At 43.6% G+C, this 22,601-nt stretch overlaps 1 protein-coding gene across 1 annotated transcript in view; it reads right to left on the bottom strand.

The window, feature by feature from the left end:
• HMCN1 (hemicentin 1) overlaps nucleotides 1-22,601 on the bottom strand; it is a gene marked incomplete at its 3' end in the record, with an annotated part of 484,864 nt that overhangs the window by 163,198 nt on the left and 299,065 nt on the right. The window contains 5 exon segments of the mRNA XM_081325521.1: nucleotides 634-788; nucleotides 1,618-1,787; nucleotides 3,133-3,241; nucleotides 8,488-8,769; nucleotides 9,545-9,823. Of these exon segments, the coding sequence (XP_081181647.1) occupies nucleotides 634-788; nucleotides 1,618-1,787; nucleotides 3,133-3,241; nucleotides 8,488-8,769; nucleotides 9,545-9,823 (995 nt within the window).

Here is a 22,601-nt window from a genome sequence, read left to right on the forward strand (position 1 = left end):
GAGATTTCTATCATAATATGAGCAAAAACAATAAACATTGGTATCTTCTTTCAAACTATCGGGCATTCATAGAAGTTACGTGTACAGCTGTTGGATATACTATCCAGTACTACTGACTCTTCAGCATCTCATGAGCTACTGGGCACAAGGGGCAGAAGAATGTGAATAAAGATTAAGGATTTACTTTGTGCACCCTCTTTGTCAATTAATCTGACTGCTCTTTGTCTAAAAGAATGCCAATCTGAAGTCATTTACATCACAAGCATGCATGCCCAAAATACTTGCTCTTGGCCTCTCTTCCTGCAAGAATGCCCCCAGTCAATTGTCCCATCCCTCCATTCTTCCATCCATCCAGTGGGGTCAAAGGCTTGCTGGAATAAAACAGATTTACAACCGAACCTATAGGAGATGCACATACTGGTCAGGTGGGGGAGAAATGCGAAATGCATTAGCCAACTGGGGCCTTGCCACAAAAAAAATCTGAAAGGCTGTTTCTCTTTTTATGTTTTCAGAAAAAGGTCATGGAAAAAAACGGCTTGAGAAGAGTTTTGATCATGTCAAATCAATATTGGCTTAAAAGATAAACACTGACAAGTGTTTTCTTTACAATATTATTTAAAACTTTTTACTTACTCCAATGTTTTCTCTAGCAGTATTTACAGGTTGATTATCTTTCAGCCATGTGATAGAAGGGATTGGTATGCCATTAACAATACACTGCAGGGTTACTGGTTTGTGTATCACTACAAATCTTTCAGAAGGACCACTCATTTTGATTGTTGGAGAGACTGCAAAAGAATCAAGATAGATTTTTATTCAAAGGTTAGTCATGAAGCTTCTTCATAAGTGCATAAGTTTGTAAGTCAAGAAGCTTATACAATATACTTTTCTTCTCTGAATGTGTTCCTATGAATTATCCAGCTGTCTATATAGGAACCAGTGAAAGCAATCTTTTCCTAATTAGCAAACAATGGTCCAAAACAAAATATTCATTAAATATGCAGTAAGTGTTGAAAATAGAAACTGGGTATTTATTTTCCCATAACACATTCTTTCTCTACCCCACAATAGCATGCTACTGATGGGGAAAATGACAATTATGACAATGGGGCATAGTGCACTGTTTCTCAACCTTGGTTACTTTCAGATGTGTTGATTTCAGCTCCCAGAATTCCCCGGTTAAGTTTGATGACTGGAGAATTCTGAGCATTAAAATCCACACATCTGAAAGTTGCCATTGTTGAGAAACACTGAGACATTGAATAAATCAGTGAAGCAGCGGCAGAAAGAAATAGTAGCAAGAAGGAAAAACTAGAAAGGTATCTGAGTTTTGTTCAATATCCAAATACCTAATAAAAGTTTGTCTGAAAAGTTTAATAGAGCAGGAATGGGTTTAATATTTGTGTACTAAAGTAGCCTAGACCTAGAACAATTAGCATATTCTTGAATAACTTGTCTTCTTTTTTTTCATAAATATCACAAAGCTTCTAAATCCATTTCAAATCCTGAAATTCTTCTCCTATGTTCTCACCAAACCAAAACATATTTAAAATGTTTTGCGGAAAGGTCTAACCCAAACATCCCCCCTTTTTTCCCTTTCCTACAGAAGTAACACACCGTGCACAATCACATCAAATTCTTGTTTGCTTTCTCCCGCCTTGTTGGTCGCTATGCACTGATAATGGCCTGCATCAGATACTTCAGCCCGAGAGATGAGAAGCCTGCGTCCATTGAGCAAAAGTTTATATTCAACTCCTCCTTCAATAGGTTGGCCATTTTTCAACCATCTGGTGACAGAAAATCAGATCTTTAAAATGCTTATTTTGTATAAAGAAGAGATTGTGGGGTATGAATTTGAATGCTTACAGTTGCAGGTGTCAAGACTACAGTTCCAGTTCCAGGACTAAGAGACTGGATTGTCATCTTGTAAGTGATGCTGATTTATGGGTGCTGTCATATATCCCCTAGAACTATCATTAAAAAGGCATCATAGTATAATTCTACGTTAACCTATTTCTTCTGGAAAGAAATATGTTGGTGGCGATAGTAGTAAAAGAGAAAAGTGTGAACCAAGCAAAGATATTACAATAAATTCTTGTTTGAAAGTACCACCTCATCTTTTGACCATAGAACTCCTTTTTTGTAGTATAGAAGGAATTTGGGGGGTGGGGACAGCTGTATGAATCCCTGAACTGGCCAGGTCTATGGAAATTAACTTCCATCTGTGTTTGCTTAGTGAGCTGAGCAGTTCATTCTGCGTGCTGTACATTGAATCCATTTTTACCCAGGGACTCATGTCATTACTTCTTCAAAAATGATCACTTTCACCTGATGCTTTTCTAGATGGTAAAGAAGAGCAGGAAGGAGAAAAAGAAAGAACTCATTATAAAGTAAAGGCATAACACCTACGGTATTTTCATCATCTTTAGAAATACTGTACAATTGCAGCAAGGGAAACAAAAACAAAACAACTACCAAAAACTGAACATTCAAGATTAACTGGAAGGCTTAAAGGTATGTCTAAGTGATGACTCTTTCAGTTGGCCAATTTTTCTTCTTTATATTTTTGAAATAGAGCAGAATATAACTGCATTGCACAGATTACTGAAGTGTACTGAGAATCTGTAGTATTGCAGAGAAACAATAGCCAATCACAACTTGTCCTTCCTGGCCAATAGGTAACTGATTGCCCCAAGGGCTTTTTCTCCACCCAGTTCTTGAATCAGGAGAATAATATTTTGGATTAAATTGTTCTCCTTTTGTTTCCCAGATTAAGGAAAACAAATGATATGTTCCCCTCAGTGGTGGGATCCAAATATGTGAACAACCAGTTCTCTTTGTGGATGCTGCTTCCAGAAGTCCATTCTGGGCCTGGGCAACAAAAAATTAACTACCAGTTCTGCTGAACTGGTGTGAACTGACTAAATCCCACCACTGGTTCCTCTGGGTTGCCATCAAATGTCACTAGCCATAAGGAAAAATATCCATCAGGAGGTAATCCTGCATGTTGCAATTAAATCTCTTGTAGCAATTTTTTATTTTTAAAAAAATCTTTTATGAAATATTATATAGTTTTATCACTTCACTTTCTTGGTAACTTTACTTTCAACCACATCTCCTTTGTGAACTTACGTGATGGTCGGCAGGGGTGTTCCTATGGCTGGACATTCCAACTCTAGGTGGCTGTGGAGAATCACAATGTGGCCTGAAGATTCATCTCCTCCTTCTAAACTTGGTGGAACTAGAACGAAGGGAAAGAGGGACAGAGAGAAGGAGGGAAACTGAATCCTAGATAGAAATATTTTCATGTGTTACAATGTTTCCTTGAACAAATCCCTTGCACATTCATGCTTAGAGCAGCTATGCTCAATTCTCATTATCTGCAGGGGTCATTTTCTTGTGAAAATTACATTCCACATGACCATGTTTATCAGAATGGCATGGAGACTTGTTAACATGATAAACACTGCAAGAACAAGAACACAGATTCTCTTGTTCTGGCTCACATCAATGTTGCATGGAAGCAGTGATTCCACACACATACCCCATTTTGAGGTACAGTAGACCAGGCAAGAAATAACAACCATGGATAAAAACACTAACTTTATTATAAGGTTACAGTGACAGAATTTTTAAAGTCCGAAAATACTTTTAGTCTCCTAAAAACTAGGAAAGGTCCTTTCTGAGATGCTTTATCCATCCTCATCCCTCCTACACACTCAGATTTTGTTTATCAGGCCATTGTCTAGCCTGTGACTCTTCCACCTGTCAGACAAGGTCATCACTACATACCATTACACCTTCCCTAATAAAAATGTTCCTGATAATTAAAAATATTACAAGATTGTAAATCTGCAGCTGGAGGGAAAAATCTAAAACCCATGTTACAACTGGGTCAGTCTAATAGTCTCTAATACTATTCTTTTTATATAATAATCAACATATTTATAGGTAAAATTGGAACCAATTTCAAGACAATATCAGCTTACCACCTAATAATATTTATTTTATTTCTTTTCTAAATTCCAAACAAGTTACCCTTTAACTTTCATTTTGTACTGACTTGAAGTGAAAATAGCAACTGCAATATTTCTACAAAGTTTGCAAGAGTATTCCAGTAGTGCTTTAGATATTGAATTTATTAATTGAATTTATTAAATTTATATGCCGCTCTTCTCCCTAAGGACTCAGGGTGGCTCACAACAATAAAAAGTTAAAAAACATAAAATACAAAATTTAAAAAAGAAATAAACAATAAATGTAATAAATACATAACAATTAACCCAATAAAACCAAATTTAAACCTATAGTCAGTCCAGGCCCAATTGTTGGAACATTCATGTCTTCAGGTCAGGGCAGAAGGACTGAAGGTCAGGGGCCATCTGCATCTCTGGAGCCAGTTCATTCCAGAGGGTTGGCACGCCCACAGAGAAGTCTCTCCCCCTGGGGGTCGCCAGCCGGCATTGCTTAACCGACGGAACCCTGAGGAGGCCGACTCTGTGGGAGCGAACCGGGCGATGGGAGGTTGACAATGGCGGCAGGTGGTCTCGCACGTACCTCGGGCCTAAGCCATGTAGGGCTTTAAAGGTAATTACCAGCACCTTGAATCACACCCGGAGGGCAACCGGAAGCCAATGCAGCTCACACAGGAGTGGTGTAACATAGGAGTATCGGTAAACTCCCATAAACACCCACGGGGCCGCATTTTGCACCAGCTGAAGCCTCCGGGTGCACTTCAAGGGCAGCCCCATGTAGAGAGTATTGCAGTAATCCAGGCGAGAAGTGACAAAGGCGTGGGTGACTGTGCATAGGGCATCTCAGTGCAAAACGAGGCGCAACTGGCACACCAGGCGAACCTGTGCGAAGGCCCCCCTGGTCACAGCAGTTAGATGATCCTCCAAGTTAAGCCATGAATCCAGGAGGACACCCAAGTTGCGGGCCCTTTCTGAGGGGGGCAATACCTCCCCCCATCAAAAGAGATGGAACATGTTGGACAATACGAGATGCCGGTATCCACAGCCACTCAGTCTTGGAGGGGTTCAGCCTGAGCCTGTTAGCTTCCCATCCAGACCCGCACCACCTCCCAGACATCACGTCAAGGGTATCACTGGGTTGGCTCGGGGTGGAGATGAACAACTGGGTATCATCCGCATATTGGTGATACCTCACCCCAAAGCCATGGATGATCTCACCCAGTGGCTTCATATAAATGTTAAACAGGAGGGGGGAGAGAACCGACCCCTGAGGCACCCCACATGAGGGGCCTCGGGGTAGATCTCTGCCCCCCTGCCAATACAAACTGCGAGCAGCCCGAGAGGTTGGAGGAGAACCACCATAAAACAGTGCCTCCCACTCCCAACCCCTCAAGCCGTCACAGCAGGGTACCATGGTCGATGGTATCAAAAGCCACTGAGAGGTCAATTAGGACCATGACAGAGGAACAACCCGTGTCCCGGGCCCACCAGAGATCATCTACCAGTGCGACCAATGCCGTTTCTGTGCTGTAACCGGGCCTGAAACCGGGCTGGTGCGGGTCCAGATAGTCCGCTTCATCCAGAAATTGTGGGAGCTGACGCGCCACAACACTCTCAACAACCTTCACTACAAAGCGAAGGTTGGAGACAGGACGATAGTTATTCAACGAGGCCGGGTCCAGAGCAGGCTTCTTGAGAAGGGGCCTCACCACCACCTCTTTTAAGGCGGAGGGGAAGACACACTCCATCAATGAAGTGTTGACAACTGCCTGGAGCCAGCCCCCTGTCACCTCCCCAGTGGCTGAAACCAGGCAGGAGGGACATGGGTCCAATAGACAAGTTGTAGTGCTCAGTCTACGCATAATCCTGTCCACATCATCAAAAGACACAGGGTCAAACTCACCCCAAATGGTATAGCCAAGACCTGTCCTCTCCACTCTGCCGGATTCCACCCAGTCGGAGTCCAAACCAGTCTGGATCTGAGCGATTTTGTCCTGCAGATACTGTACAAATTCCTCAGACCTACCCTGCAATGGGTCATCCCTCGGTCGCTGATTAAGCAGTGAGTGGGTCACTCTAAACAGGGCGTCTGGGCAGTTATGTGTGGATGCAATGAGAGCGGAAAAGTAAACACGCTTTGCCGCTTCCATTGCCACTAGGTAAGACTTAAGATATGTTTTTAGCTGTGTTCGGTCAGATTCAGATCTGCTGGACCTCCAACACCTCTCTAGGCATCTTTTCCGGCGCTTCATCTCTCAGAGACCCTCAGTGAACCAGGGGACCACCTGGGATCTGCGCCAGGTCAGAGGCTGCAAATGCACAACTCAATCCAAGGCCCCAGCAGCCGCCGTCTCCCAGGCTTCTACTAGGGTCTTGGTAGAGTTGTGGGCCAGGGAAGCAGGAAATGTCCCAAGCTCCCTCTGGAACCTCTAAGGGACCAACAGGCACCTTGGGTGGAACCACCTGGTCAGTTCCACCTCCCAGTGGTGGGGGGTGATGTACTGAAAGTCTAGCCAGAGAAGAAAATGATCGGACCATGACAGGGGTTGGATGGTTAAATCCCCCCTACCCAGATCATTAATCCACAGTCCAGAGATAAAAACCAGGTTGAGTGTGTGCCCTCCATTATGGGTTGGGTCTTGAATTACTTGAGTCAGGTCCATGGCTGTCATGGAAGCCATGAACTCCCGAGCCAACTCAGACGCCTCACCCGCCTATCGGAGGGACAGTGGCCACTCGTGGACAAAGACTCTCCCTAATAATAACCCCCACCCCCCCACCCCTGACCTGGGCCCGCAACTGGTGAACCACCCAGAAGCCCGGTGGGCATAGTTCTGAGAGGGGGACCCCCCTCTTGGCCGTACCAGGTCTCCGTGATGCAGGCCAGGTCCACGTTCTCCTCCTCAATAAGATCATGTATGAGGGGAGCCTTGTTCACCATGGACCTGGCATTGAAATAAACCAACCTGAGCCCAGGGTCCTGCAATCCTATGCCCCTGGGGGAGCAAGAAGAGCCACGAGGGCGGGAACAGGCAACCGCTTGAAGACAGCGGTGGCCCATTCCCCAATTGCGATAAATCCCTCTGCTCCCACACACTCTGCTCCTCCCAATCACCGTCAGAATAGGAAGACCCTCCTCACTCGGAGCTGAGTCCACCCCCAAACCCCTACTCCCCCCCGTGTCCGATGGTCTGGACTGCTGTCTGGGTCGAACTCCCCCAAGTTCGTTCCGGATCCCTTGGGCCTCCCCCTCCCGGATCCCCTTAAAATTTTATATAAAAATATTGATAAAAATCCCCTCAGACTCCTCTTTGAAGCATGCCATCTCTCAGGGTCCCACAACCCGTCATCAAGAAAGATCTTATGTAAGACAGATGGATGCTCCAGCGAGAGGGGAATCTCGCAGCAAGTAAAGTTCTCCAAAAGTATACGCTGGCATACAGAGGGAAACGGTAGCATTGGACAATGGAGGGTGCCAGCAGATGGAAATGAAGAGTTCAGTCAGCCTGTGGCAGGTCCCAAAGCCACAATCGTGGTAACAGTAGAGTAGTCAGCGGCAGTGACAGCAAAAGCCATAAGGTGGTGATGACAAAGTGGTGATGACAAGTGATGACAAGTCTAAAAAAGGGGAGGCAGCCCGATGACAATGGTGATGGACCCAAAACAACAGGATTCAGGCACGGCGACAAGGACAGCTGCAACCTCCGCAGCGGCAAGGAAGCAACAGCAGCAGCAGCAGCAGACCCCATAGCCGCGACCACAACACCAACAGGTCCACTGCACTCATGGAGCCGAACTCGCCAAGTGGCGGAGGGGGGGGGGAAATGACATCAAAGCCCCCTTCCCCCCTGCCACAACCCTGGTCTCAACAAAACAAACAAGCACGAGAAGGGACAAAAGCATCAATCACTAAGAAATTGTTATCTCAAATGTCATATGGATTAGAAATGCAGAAATTGTGTGCAAAAAGACATGGTGGCACAGTGGTTAGAATGCAGTATTGCAGGCTAACTCTGATGACTGCCAGGAGCTCAATCCTGACTGGCTCAAGGTTGACTCAGCCTTCCATCCTTCCAGGGTTGGTAAAATGAGGACCCAGATTGTTGGGGGCCATGTTTTGACTCTGTAAATCACTTACTGTAGAGAGGGCTGTAAAAGCACTGAGAAGCGATACATAAGTCTAAGCGCTATTGCTAATATAAATATGTAACTTTCACATTCTTTGAAAACGTAAAGAAAACCAAATAGCAGTAGTGCTTAGACTTATATACCACCCCATAGTGCTTTACAACACTATCTGGGTAGTTTACACAGAGTCAGCATATTGCCCCCAACAATCTGGGTCCTCATTTTACCGACCTCAGAAGGATGAAAGGCTGAGTCAACCTCAAGCCCTGTCAGGATCAAATTCCTGTTAATGGGCAGAGTTAACCTACAATACTGCATTCTAAACACTGTGCCACCAGAGCTCCTAAAATAAAATATAATGCTTAATTCCATGGTTTCTACTCACCTAGGATTTCCACATCATATTTGATCTCCTGTTCCCCAGCTATGCTAGTAGCTACACACACATATTGGCCATGGTCAGTCATAGCAGCATTCAGGATCTCCAGCTTCTTCCCACTGGGCACAACATGGAAGTTGTCACTTGCTGTTACAGGAACTCCATCCTTCAGCCAGGTTAACAGGGGAGGAGGGTTGCCAGCTGCATTACATTCCAATATAAGTAAACTTCCAACAACCACTTGCTTGTTTTGGATGGTTTCACTGACACCCTCAATAACTGGGGGTACTGGAAGAAAAAGAGAGAAAAAAGAGGGTTTTTTTCCCCCACAAGCAAAAAAGAAGCATTGTTACAATTGATTGTCTTCTTTCTTCAGCTTAAGGAATTTTCTTTTATGCTAAAAGTGATATATCTTCTCTATGTATCCATACACTGCAGTATGGATATCTTCTTCTAGTTAAACTGGTTTACATTGTTTAAGGTTAATTTAGATATATAGATGATAGCAGTAGATGAACCAGGCTGCCAAAGTCATCAGCATCTTCAGTAAATCTTTTGATTCCTTCAAAAAGAGCAATGATGTCATTGATATAAAGTGTCAAAGTCACAATTTATACATCATGATGATGTACATTGGACCAGTTTTTCCTCCCTTCTCATCTCACATGGATGCCTATGATCACCTCTTGAGAAAGGAGGATATAAAGTATAACATGGATGACTGGGAGAGAAAAAAGAGCTCAAATGCACTTTTTTACATGAATGTCCACCAACAATGGAATTCATTCTCCAGGTAAGAAAAATTAGAGAGGACAACTAGATTCTTCCTCCTCTTTCTCACCCATGTTATGTTATGACTACTGCTCTCACTTAAATGTGGATCAACTGTGAACCTGCTGATAGCTTAAGACAAAAACAAGGTGCAAAATAATCACCATCCAAGAGGAGACCGGAACATTTAAAGCCCCAAAATTGCCAACTTCACAAATCAACTTCCAGCATTGCAACAGCACTGGAAAAAGTGGCATACAGACAGATAGCATATGGTCATATCACTTCCTACCATAGACATCCACTTGGAATATTTTTTCAGCCATCCCAGCTTCATTGGTAGCCTGGCATTTATATTGAGCCGAATCAGAGACTTGAACATGAGATATCTGGAGAAATTGTCCATGTTCCCAATAAAGGGCTTGGGAACCAGAAATAATTGGGCTTCCATCTTTATACCATGTTATTGTAGGAGCTGGAATTCCTCTTACTTCACATTCCAGCTTTAAGATGCTATGTAGCAATGCTGACACTTCAGTGGTAATATTTTCTCCTTTAATTGTAGGTGGAACTTTGTAGAAAAGAAATAGAAAAACAAACAATAAGATGTAAAAACAAATATATAAAATAGCTGTTATATATACCCTGTTAGCAAAGAAAACAAACAAATGGAACATCAAACCAATCCATTTGAGTTCTCATTGAGACACAAATGACCAGACTCAAATTATCCTACTTTGGACACATTACAAGAAGACCTAATTCCCTGTAAAAGGCTTCAGTGCTGTGGAAGTTAGTTAGCATGTCAATAAGAGATCTAAGAAAAAAAGAAACTCTCTATAATGTTAAGTATGTGTGTGTGTGTGTGTGTGTGTGTGTGTGTGTGTATGCATATATATGCAATAAATGTTTTATAAGCAAAAATTCTCTTCAAATATGTTTTAGTTCATTTCTAAACCTCTGATTCTGCTTTTGACTGATTTTGTTTAACAGTTAGTGCTGATTCTTTGCATTTTAACTTTAGATATTGCTTTCCTCTTAAAATAAGGTGGTTACTAGGTTTTGTGTAGCTTTAACATTTTATGAACTAGTCTGAGACTCCTTTTTTCAAGGGAAAGTAGGGAATATATTTCTTTAAAAATAATAAAATATTGAAAGCTAAGGACTGGAAAACAACTTTATCCATGAAGTACAATTTAGGCATTAGGTCTGTGCACATTTCAAAAGTGAATTGGAAGAAGCACTTCAGTTGTTGCGCAAACACAATACTTCTCTGCTGCAAATTAATAGAACCACAACCTTTTTCAGGATTCCAGGTGAGCCTGTAAAAAGTTGTCATTGCTTAAGAAGCTGATTCTATAAAATGACCTTTAATCAGGCCCATGAAAAACTTAGAAAAGATATAGATGCTTTAACAATTGGAACAGAGATGCTGCAGATGCTACCCTCACATAATGCTCAAAATGTTCTTCCAAATCAGTTTCATAATGCTTAGCCCTATATTATATGCAAGGAAAGGTCTTCCAGAACATTCATATTTATTCATATTTATAGATGTCTTTGCAGATTCCAAAAATTTGGACAACCACTAGATAACAAGGTAATAATAGAAAATTCTAATTCCTTGATAATGATGGTTATTCAGATTCTTGCATCTCACTTCTGTTCAAAATATTTTAGAGTCCATCTAGCATAGGGCAACCAACTTAGCTGCAAAAATCTATACGGCTAATAGATCACAGCTAAAAATTAGAGTTTGGATTGTTGCCATATAGTGGTCTTCTAGATTTCTGTAGTCTTGAATGGTAACAATCTGTTTACTCTTGGAGGATTTATAGGGCTGGAGCTGCAAAACAAGAACTTGAGCTGCTTACAGCTAGATCTTCATGGGGAGCCCAGAGTTTCATTCAATTATCTCCAATTATCAATAAATCAATTGAAATAAACACAATTGTTCTAAGATTAAGGCATGATGAATGGAAGGGAAACCAAGTTATGCATCTTTAAAGATTTTCACTTACAGCATGCCCATTTGGGGATTTCTGGTCTGGCCATGCTTACTTTTATCTTTGCCCCACCAGCATGAAATGCTCAATTCAGGAAGTGTTGCAAATCCATGTCCTCCTTAAACTTCAGGGATGTGTAAATGAGACAGAAACATGTACACATATCCCCAGAGAAGTCATATATCAAAATTATAAAATTATAAAATTTAGGATAGAGATTTGAGATCTTTTGATGTGCTCCATTTGGCCAAACATTATTAGATTAGATTAGATTAGATTTATTGAATTTATATGCCACCCTTCTCCCTAAGGACTCAGGGCGGCTCACAACAAAAAATTTAAGAAACATGGAATACAAAATTTAAAAAAGAATTAAACAATAAATGTCATAGATACATGACAATTTAACTCAATAAAAGCCAAATTTAAAAAACATAGTCAGTCCAGACCCGCTTGTTGGAATAACCAAGTCTTCAGGTCACGGCGGAAAGACCGAAGGTCAGGGGCCGTCCGCAGCTCCAGAGGCAGTTCATTCCAGAGGGTTGGCGCACCCACAGAGAAGTCTCTCCCCCTGGGAGTCGCCAGATGGCATTGCCTGGCTGATGGCACCCTGAGGAGGCCGACTCTGTGGTTATTACCAGCACCTTGAATCGCACCTGGAGGGTAACTGGAAGCCAATGCAGCTCGCGGAGGACTGGTGTAACATGGGAGTATCGAGATACTCCCATAAGCACCCGCACGGCCACATTTTGCACCAGCTGAAGCCTCCGGGTGCACTTCAAGGGCAGCTCCATGTAAAGAGCATTGCAGTAATCCAGGCGAGAAGTGACGAGGGCATGGGTAACCGTGCATAGGGCATCTCAGTCCAGAAAGGGGCGCAACTGGCACACTAGGCGAACCTGTGCAAAGGCCCCCCATGTCACGGCCATTAGATGATCTTCCAAGTTAAGCCATGAATCCAGGAGGACACCCAAGTTGCGGGCCCTTTCTGAGGGGGGCAGTGCCTCCCCCCATCAAAAGAGATGGAACTTGTTGAACCATATGAGATGCCGGTATCCACAGCCACTCGGTCTTGGAGGGGTTAAGCCTGAGCCTGTTCCTTCGCATCCAGACCTGCACCGCCTCCAGGTACCGGGACATCACATCAAGGGCATCACTGGGTTGGCTCGGGGGGAGATGAACAGCTGGGTATCATCCGCTTATTGGTTATACCTCACCCCAAAGCCACAGATGATCTCACCCAGCGACTTCATATAGATGTTAAACAGGAGGGGGGAGAGAACCGACCCCTGAGGCACCCCACAAGAGAGGGCCCTCGGGGTAGATCTTGTTGTGATTCAGGGTCAGCCTGTGGGTTCGGCAGTTGGGTCGGATGACTCAGATGAGGGGGAGGAGGGGGGTGTTGAAGAACTTGCTGATGATGGCTTTGAGGCTCCGCAGAGCCCCCAGCCAGGCCCCTCCCACCTGGTGGAGACCCATTTGTGTGAGCCTGACAGCGTGGATGAAGATGACCCACAGCTGGCCCTGTTCAAGGATGCCCGACGCAGGAGGCAGTCAAGTAGGAGTAAACAGAGGAAGGCAATGGGGCTTCTCAGAAGGAGGGAGAGAGAAGCCACGCCCTGAACTCTTTATAAAGGACTTGTGTGGGGAGGGCTGGTTTGCTGAAAGCAACCGCTCAGATAGTGTTTCAAAGCTCCGGTATCTTGGTTCGTGTCTTGTTTGTTTTTGTAATAAATTTGGCAGACGTATTCCAGCCTCTTGCCGTCTGTAAAGGGGTTGCCTTTTCTGCAAGGCCGGTAGCAGGCTGGTACAGAACAGATCTCTGTCCCCCTGCTGATACAAACTGCGAATGGCCCAAGAGATAGGAGGAGAACTACCGTAAAACAGTGCCTCCCACTCCCAACCCCTTGAGCTGTCACAGCAAGATACCATGGTTGATGGTATCAAAAGCCACGGAGAGGTCAGGTAGGACCAGGACAGAGGAACAAACCCTGTCCCGGGCCCACCAGAGATCATCAACCAGTGTGACCAATGCCGTTTCCGTGCTGTAGCCGGGCCTGAAACCAGACGGGTATGGGTCCAGATAGTCCGCTTCATCCAGGAATTGCGGGAACTGACATGCCACAACACTCTCAACAACCTTCGCTACAAAGCGGAGGTTGGAGACAGGACGATAGTTATTCAACGAGGCCGGGTCCAGAGCAGGCTTCTTGAGGAGGGGCCTCACCACCCCCTCTTTTAAGGCAGAAGGGAAGTCACCCTCTATCAATGAAGCATTGACAACTGCCTGGAGCCAGCCCCCTGTCACCTCCCCGGTGGCTGAAACCAGCCAGGAGGGACATGGGTCCAGTAAACAGGTTGTAGTGCTCAGTTTACCCATAATCCTGTCCACATCATCCAGAGTCACAGGGTCAAACTCACCCCAAATGATATGATCAAGACCTGCCCTCTCCACTCCACCAGATTCCACCCAGTCGGAGTCCAAGCCAGTCCGGATCTGAGCGATTTTGTCCTGCAGATACTGTACAAATTCCTCAGACCTACCCTGCAAGGGGACATCCCTCAGTCCCTGGTTAAGCAGTGAGCGGGTCACTCTAAACAGGGCGGCTGGGTGGTTATCTGTGGACACAATGAGAGCGGAAAAAACACGCTTTGCCATTTCCATCGCCACTAGGTAAGACTTAAGATAAGTTCTTAGCAGTGTTCGATCAGATTCGGATCTGCTGGACCTCCAACAGCTCTCTAGGCATCTTTTCCGGTGCTTCATCTCCCGAAGTGCCTCGGTAAACCAGGGGGCTACCCGGGATCTGCGCTGGGTCAGAGGCCGCAAAAGCACAACTCGATCCAAGGCCCCAGCAGCATCCCTCTCCCAGGCTGCCACTAGGTCCTCGGCAGAGTTGTGGGCAAGGGAAGCCGGAAAAGTCCCAAGCTCCATCTGGAACCTCTCAGGGTCCATCAGGCACCTCGGGCGGAACCACCTGGTCGGTTCCGCCTCCCAGTGGCAGGGGGTGGCATACTGAAAGTCTAGCCGGAGAAGAAAATGATCGGACCATGACAGGGGTTGGATGGTTAAATCCCCCCTACCCAAATCATTAATCCATTGCCCAGAGATAAAAACCAGGTCGAGTGTGTGCCCTCCATTATGGGTCGGGTCTTGAAATATTTGAGTCAGGTCCATGGCTGTCATGGAAGCCATGAACTCCTGGGCCAACTCAGACGCCTCACCCGCAGAGGGCAGATTGAAATCCCCCAGAACTATAAGCCTGGGGAACTCAATCGCCAACCCGGGCAAGACGTCGAGGAGCTTGGGCAGGGACGATGACACGCAGCTGGGAGACAGGTATGTAATCAGTAGGCCCAACTGAACTCCAGGGCCCCAATTATATAATTCCAATTATAAGAGCCAAGCACTATAAAAGCATAGTGTACATATATAAAAGCAATTTAAATTAAAAGAAATACATCTTGATGGTCACTGCACTGCTAGCCAACTCAGTACATTAAAAAAAAAACAGCTTTACTAAAGACTTTAAATTTCACCCAAGAAATTTCCTGTGACTTTAAAAATCAGAAGTATTACTTCAGCACCGTGATGATTTCAGTATGTTTGGAAACCCAGAATTAGAAACCCTTGCTCTTCAGACCAATATATAATTTTAAGTCAATAATAATGACTGTAAACTAAATATTTGCAGATACTTATAAATGAAGCTCACAGCACACTCATATAGTATAATAGTTGTTGTTGTTAGTTGCGAAGTCGTGTCCGACCCATCGCGACCCTATGGACAATGTTCCTCCAGGCCTTCCTGTCCTCTACCATCTTTTGGAGTCCATCTAAACTCACGCCTACTGCTTCAATGACTCCATCCAGCCACCTCACTCTCTGTCGTCCCCTTCTTCTATTGCCCTCAATCTTTCCCAGCATTAGGCTCTTCTCCAGTGAGTCCTTCCTTCTCATTAGGTGGCCAAAGTATTTGAGTTTTAGCTTCAGGATCTGGCCTTCTAAAGAGCAGTCAGGGTTGATCTCCTCTAGGACTGACCGGTTGGATCGCCTTGCAGTCCAAGGAACTCGCAGGAGTCTTCTCCAGCACCATAGTTCAAAGGCTTCAATTCTTTGGCGCTCAGCCTTTCTTATGGTCCAACTTTCACTGCCATACATTGCAACTGGAAAGACCATAGCCTTGACTATATGCACATTTGTTGACAGGGTGATGTCTCTGCTTTTTAGTGTGCTGTCTAGATTTGCCATGGCTTTCCTCCCGAGGAGCAAGCGTCTTTTAATTTCTTGACTACAGTCCCCATCTGCAGTGATCTTGGAGCCCAGGAAAATAAAATCTGTCACTACCTCCATTTCTTCCCCATCTATTTGCCAGGAATTGAGAGGGCCAGATGCCATGATCTTGGTTTTCTTAATGTTTAGTTTCAACCCAGGTTTTGCACTCTCCTTCTTCACCTGCAACAAGAGGCTCTTTAGTTCTTCTTCACTTTCTGCCATTAGAGTGGTATCATCTGCATATCTTAGGTTGTTGATGTTTCTTCCAGCAATCTTAATTCCAACTTTTGATTCATCTAGCCCTGCCTTTCTCATGATGTGCTCTGCATATAAGTTAAATAGGCAAGGCGACAGTATACAGCCTTGCCGGACTCCTTTCCCAATTTTGAACCAATCAGTGGTTCCGTGTCCAGTTCTCACTGTTGCTTCTTGGCCCGCATATAGATTTCTCAAGAGACAAATAAGATGGTCTGGTATGCCCATCTCTTTAAGGACTTGCCAGAGTTTGTTATGATCCACACAATCAAAGGCTTTAGCATAGTCAATGAAGCAGAAGTAGATGTTTTTCTGGAACTCTCTAGCTTTCTCCATGATCCAGCGTATGTTAGCAATTTGATTTCTAGTTCCTCTGCCTCTTCGAAATCCTGCCTGTACTTCTGGTAGTTCTCGATCCACATACTGCTGGAGTCTAGCTTGTAGAATTTTAAGCATAACTTTACTAGCATGAGAAATGAGTGCAATGGTGCAATAGTTTGAACATTCCTTGGCACTGCCTTTCTTTGGAATTGGAATGTAAACTGATCTTTTCCAATCCTGTGGCCACTGTTGAGTTTTCCAAATTTGCTGGCAAATTGAGTGTAGCACTTTTACTGCATCGTCTTTTAAGATTTTGAATAGCTCAGCTGGAATACTGTCACCTCCACTAGCTTTGTTGTTGCTCAGCTTTTCTAAGGCCCACTTCACTTCACATTCTAGGATGTCTGGCTCGAGGTCAGTGACCACCTCATTGTGATTATCAGGGACGTTAAGCTCATTCTTGTATAGTTCTTCTGTGTAATTTTGCCACCTCTTCTTAATCTCTTCGGCCTCTGTTAGGTCCCTGCCATTTTGGTCCTTTATGATGCCCATTTTTGCATGAAACGTTCCTTTCATCTCTCCAATTTTCTTGAAAAGATCTCTGGTCCTCCCTATTCTATTGTTTTCTTCTATTTCTTTGCATTGTTCATTTAAGAAGGCATTCTTATCTCTTCTAGCTATTCTTTGGAATTCTGCATTTAATTGGGCATATCTTTCTTTTTCTCCCTTGCCTTTCGCTTCCCTCCTTTCCTCAGCTATTTGCAAAGCTTCCTCAGACAGCCATTTTGTTTTCTTGCATTTCTTTTTCTTTGGGATGATTTTGGTTGCTACCTGTTGTACAATGTTGCGAACCTCTGTCCATAGTTCTTCAGGCACTCTGTCTATCAGATCTAATTCCTTAAATCTATTTGTCACCTCTACTGTATATTGAACAGGGATATGATTTAATTCATACCTGACTGGCCTAGCGCTTTTCCCTACTTTCTTTAATTTAAGCCTAAACTTTGCAACAAGAAGCTCATGGTCTGAGCCACAGTCAGCTCCTGGTCTTGTTTTTACTGACTGTATAGAGCTTCTCCATCTTTGGCTGCAGAGCATATAGTCAATCTGATTTCTGTGTTGACCGTCTGGTGATGTCCATGTGTAAAGCCGTCTCTTGGGTTGTTGGAAAAGAGTGTTTGCTATGACCATCGTATTCTCTTGACAAAATTCTATCAGCCTGTGCCCTGCTTCATTTTGTACTCCAAGGCCAAACTTGCCTGTTATTCCAGTTATCTTTTGGCTTCCTACTTTAGCATTCCAATCCCCCATGATGATAAGGACATCATTTCTGGGTGTTAGTTCTATAAGGTGCTGTAGGGCTTCATAGAACCGGTCAATTTCATCCTCTTCAGCACCGGTGGTTGGGGCATAGACTTGGACTACTGTGATATTGAATGGTTTGCCTTGGATTCGAACTGAGATTATTCTGTCATTTTGAGGATTGTATCCCAGTATTGCTTTTCCTATTTTTTTATTGACTATGAAGGCTACTCCATTTCTTCTGAGGGATTCTTGCCCGCAGTAGTATACCTGATGGTCATCTGAATTAAATTCACCCATTCCTGTCCATTTTAGTTCGCTGATACCTAAGATGTCAATGTTTAGTCTTGTCATCTCTTGTTTGACCACGTCCAGCTTTCCTTGATTCATGGATCTTACATTCCAGGTTCCTATGGAGAAAAAATCTTTACAGCATCGGACTTTCCTTTCACCACCAGACATATCCACAGCTGAGCGTTCTTTCGGCTTTGGCCCAGTCGCTTCATTCTTTCTGGCGCTACTAGTACTAGCCCTCTGCTCTTCCCCAGTAGCATATTGGACGCCTTCCGACCTGAGGGGCTCATCTTCCAGCGTCATATCGTTTTGCCTTTTGGTACTGTCCATAGGGTTTTCATGGCAAAGATACTGGAGTGGGTTGCCATTTCCTTCTCCAGTGGATCACGTTTTGTCAGAACTCTCTGCTATGACCTGTCCGTCTTGGGTGGCCCTGCACGGCATAGCTCATAGCTTCATTGACTTACGCAAGCCCCTTCGCCACGACAAGGCAGTAATCCATGAAGGGGTATAGTGTAATAAACAAGTGCTAAATGTGATTGCTGATGGTGGAAATGTATTCATGCTAACATACAACCTGTGCTGCCAGAATGAAAAAAACCCAACATGTGATGGGTTGCAAAGGTAACAAACAATAAAAATATAATTCCCAGGCATATTAAATGGCAAAGAAACCATGAATGTACTCAAAGGTATGGCATATCTAGGTAAGGAGATACTTTAGACTACTAATTTAAGTAATTTTCCAATTTCCATACCCAATTTGAACAGTCATTTATTCTGATGCAGAAAGGAAGAGATTTTTTAAGAGAGATATGAATGAAAAAGAGCTTGAACTTCTAAATATCTTTTATTAATTGACATGTATTCAGGCTGCTGCATTTTGTAGATATTTGAAGGGAAATTAAATGGTTCAAAGTGGCCCCATCTATTGTTGTTGTTGTTGTTAGCTGCGAAGTTGTGTCCAACCCATTGCGACCATATGGACAACGTTCCTCCAGGCCTTCCTGTCCTCTACCATCTTCTGGCGTCCATTTAAGCTCACGCCTACTGCTTCAGTGACTCCATCTAGCCACCTCATTCTCTGTCGTCCCCTTCTTCTATTGCCCTCAATCTTTCCTAGCATTGGGCTCTTCTCCAGTGAGTCCTTCCTTCTCATTAGGTGGCCAAAGTATTTGAGTTTTAGCTTCAGGATCTGGCCTTCTAAAGAGCAGTCAGGGTTGATCTCCTTTAGGACTGACCGGTTTGATCGCCTTGCAGTCCAAGGGACTTGCAGGAGTCTTCTCCAGCACCACAGTTCAAAGGCCTCAATTCTTTGGCGCTCAGCCTTTTTTATGGTCCAACTTTCACTGCCATACATTGCAACTGGGAAGACCATAGCCTTGACTATACGCACTTTTGTTGACAGGGTGATATCTCTGCTTTTTAGTGTGCTGTCTAGATTTGCCATGGCTTTCCTCCCCAGGAGCAAGCATCTATTTTTTATTGAAAAGTTTTACAATACATTTTTAAGATAAAAAAGAAACAAAAAAAGAAAAAAACCCTCCTCTCCCTCCCCTCTCCCCAACCCACCCCTACCCACCCCTCCCCCCTCCCCAACCTTCCAGAGCTGAATACAGGGTATAGTATTACAAACATAAGCTAAAATATGCTAACAACCTAAAAATCAAACATTAAATTCTGTCGCACTCCATAGTCATCATATTGCTAACAAATAACAAATAACTAATTATACATCATATAAAACCACTACTTATTCAAATGCTAAATGAAACTTTTTAGTCCCATTTTTATTCTGAATATATTCAATCCATCTTCTCCATGCAAATTCTTTCTTTCTCCTTAAAATTCTTGGAGGGATCTCTTTCAAAATTAAAACTTCTTGCTCTGCAACTGTAAATTTGTTATTATAAAAAGCTTGAATAACCTCATTTCTAATTGCTCTTTTCGTAAAATAAACCACCACATCTCTAGGTAGCTTCCTTTGTCTTGCAATCCAGGAATTAACACAGAATATTTTATCTATATCCACCATAATATCTTCTGCTGAACGCCCCAGAATCTGTTCAAGAGCTTCTGAGAGTACTTTTTTTCAAATTTTCCTTAGGATCTTCTTTCAAACCTCTGATTCTCACAGCGAACTCCATCTCGCGGTACTGCACCAATGTTAAATCATCATCAATCTTATCCATCACAGTTTCAGCATCCATCATTTTGGCATCTAATCTCATATTATTTTGGCTAAGTTCTTCCACTCTCTCATCCAAATGTTCAATGCAAACAGCGAGCCCTTGAAATGCAACCAAAATATCTGCCCTTATTTCTGTATTCTTCTCCTCAATAAGCTCAGCTATTTGTTGAGATTGTTTTTTCAAAGCCTCAAGCAAAGCATCCTGCAAATTTTTTATTGTTAAAGCTGGTGCGGGTGTGGGTGCCAGGGGAGGAGGCATCAAAGCCTGTAATGAAGATTGCTGAACTGGCGAGGCCGCCGCACTTCTAGGAACTTTAGTTGGTTTAGTGGCCATTTTGGCACCACTTAGTTCTATTGCGCACTTTCACTTTCTGCACTGTTTGCAACTTTTCCACAAAGTAGTCTGAGTTAAAGTTCAAATACATGCTATTACAGCATTCTCCTGCACAGCTCTGCCTGCATCCAAGTAATCCCCAATTCCCTCTCAATGGCAGGGATGGTTGCAGCGTCCTGCTCTGCTCCAAAGCCTTGGAGCAGAGGCATCCCAGAGTCCGGAGCAAACTCAGGCTTTGGGGGGGCTCACACCCTTCAACCACCAGAGTTTAAACTCTGGCGGTCTAGGGGAGCTCTACCCCTGCCTGGGCGCTCACCCCCTCCTCTTCACCCAAGGAGCAGGTTTCCGAGCTGCCAAACAGCTGATCGTCGCTGTTTTTGGCGGCTCTACGGAGACAACGGGGCTGACAGCTGAAATGGCTGCCGTCAACGGAGCCTTGCCACCCGGAAGTCCTCAGGAGCAAGCGTCTTTTAGTTTCTTGGCTACAGTCCCCATCTGCAGTGATCTTGGAGCCCAGGAAAATAAAATCTGTCACTATCTCCATTTCTTCCCCATCTATTTGCCAGGAATTGAGAGGGCCGGATGCCATGATCTTGGTTTTCTTAATGTTAAGTTTCAACCCAAGGTTTGCACTCTCCTTCTTCACCCGTAACAAGAGGCTCTTTAGTTCCTCTTCACTTTCTGCCATTAGAGTGATATCATCTGCATATCTTAGGTTGTTGATATTTCTTCCAGAAATCTTAATTCCAACCTTTGATTCATCAAGCCCTGCCTTTCTCATGATGTGCTCTGCATATAAGTTAAATAGGCAGGGCGACAGTATACAGCCTTGCCGGACTCCTTTCCCAATTTTGAACCAATCAGTGGTTCCGTGTCCAGTTCTCACTGTTGCTTCTTGGCCCACATATAGGTTTCTCAACAGACAGATAAGATGGTCTGGTACGCCCATCTCTTTAAGAACTTGCCACAGTTTATTATGATCCACACAATCAAAGGCTTTAGCATAGTCAATGAAGCAGAAGTAGATGTTTTTCTGGAACTCTCTAGCTTTCTCCATGATCCAGCGTATGTTGGCAATTTGATCTCTAGTTCTTCTGCCTCTTCAAAATCCTGCCTGTACTTCTGGTAGTTCTCGATCCACATACTGCTGGAGTCTAGCTTGTAGAATTTTAAGCATAACTTTACTAGCATGAGAAATGAGTGCAATAGTGCGATAGTTTGAACATTCTTTGGCACTGCCTTTCTTTGGAATTGGAATGTAAACTGATCTTTTCCAATCCTGTGGCCACTGTTGAGTTTTCCAAATTTGCTGGCAAATTGAGTGTAGCACTTTTACTGCATCGTCTTTTAAGATTTTGAATAGCTCAGCTGGAATACTGTCACCTCCACTAGCTTTGTTGTTGCTCAGCTTTTCTAAGGCCCACTTCACTTCACATTCTAGGATGTCTGGCTCGAGGTCAGTGACCACCTCATTGTGATTATCAGGGACGTTAAGCTCATTCTTGTATAGTTCTTCTGTGTAATTTTGCCACCTCTTCTTAATCTCTTCTGCCTCTGTTAGGTCCCTGCCATTTTGGTCCTTTATCATGCCCATTTTTGCATGAAACGTTCCCTTCATTTCTCCAATTTTCTTGAAAAGATCTCTGGTCCTCCCTATTCTATTGTTTTCTTCTATTTCTTTGCACTGTTCATTTAAGAAGGCATTCTTATCTCTTCTAGCTATTCTCTGGAATTCTGCATTCAATTGGGCGTATCTTTCTTTTTCTCCCTTGCCTTTCACTTCCCTCCTTTCCTCAGCCCATTTGCAAAGCTTCCTCAAACAGCCATTTTGCTTTCTTGCATTTCTTTTTCTTTGGGATGGTTTTGGTTGCTACCTGTTGTACAATGTTGCGAACCTCTGTCCATAGTTCTTCAGGCACTCTGTCTATCAGATCTAATTCCTTAAATCTATTTGTCACCTCTACTGTATATTCAAGAGGGATATGATTTAATTCATACCTGAGTGGCCTAGTGCTTTTCCCTACTTTCTTCAGTTTAAGCCTAAATTTTGCAATGAGAAGCTCATGGTCTGAGCCACAGTCAGCTCCTGGTCTTGTTTTTACTGACTGTATAGAGCTTCTCCATCTATTATATGACGTATAAATGCAACAACAGAGTGTCTTGCTGTTAAACATTGAAAATTCTTCCTCTTTGATTTCCCTTGTTTGTATTTGGCCTCAGGGATGTAATAAATAAATATGAATATGAATTTTGAAGGCAGTCAACAAAATGAAGATAACATTTGTGTGGGTCTCAGATGCAATCTCTGAATGACTATATTTGGAATTGAAGACACTGGGAAAAGTAATTAGAAATACACTCATCCAAGTT

This window comes from Vipera berus, assembly GCF_964194415.1.
Source record: "Vipera berus genome assembly, chromosome: 3".
NCBI lineage: Eukaryota > Metazoa > Chordata > Lepidosauria > Squamata > Viperidae > Vipera > Vipera berus.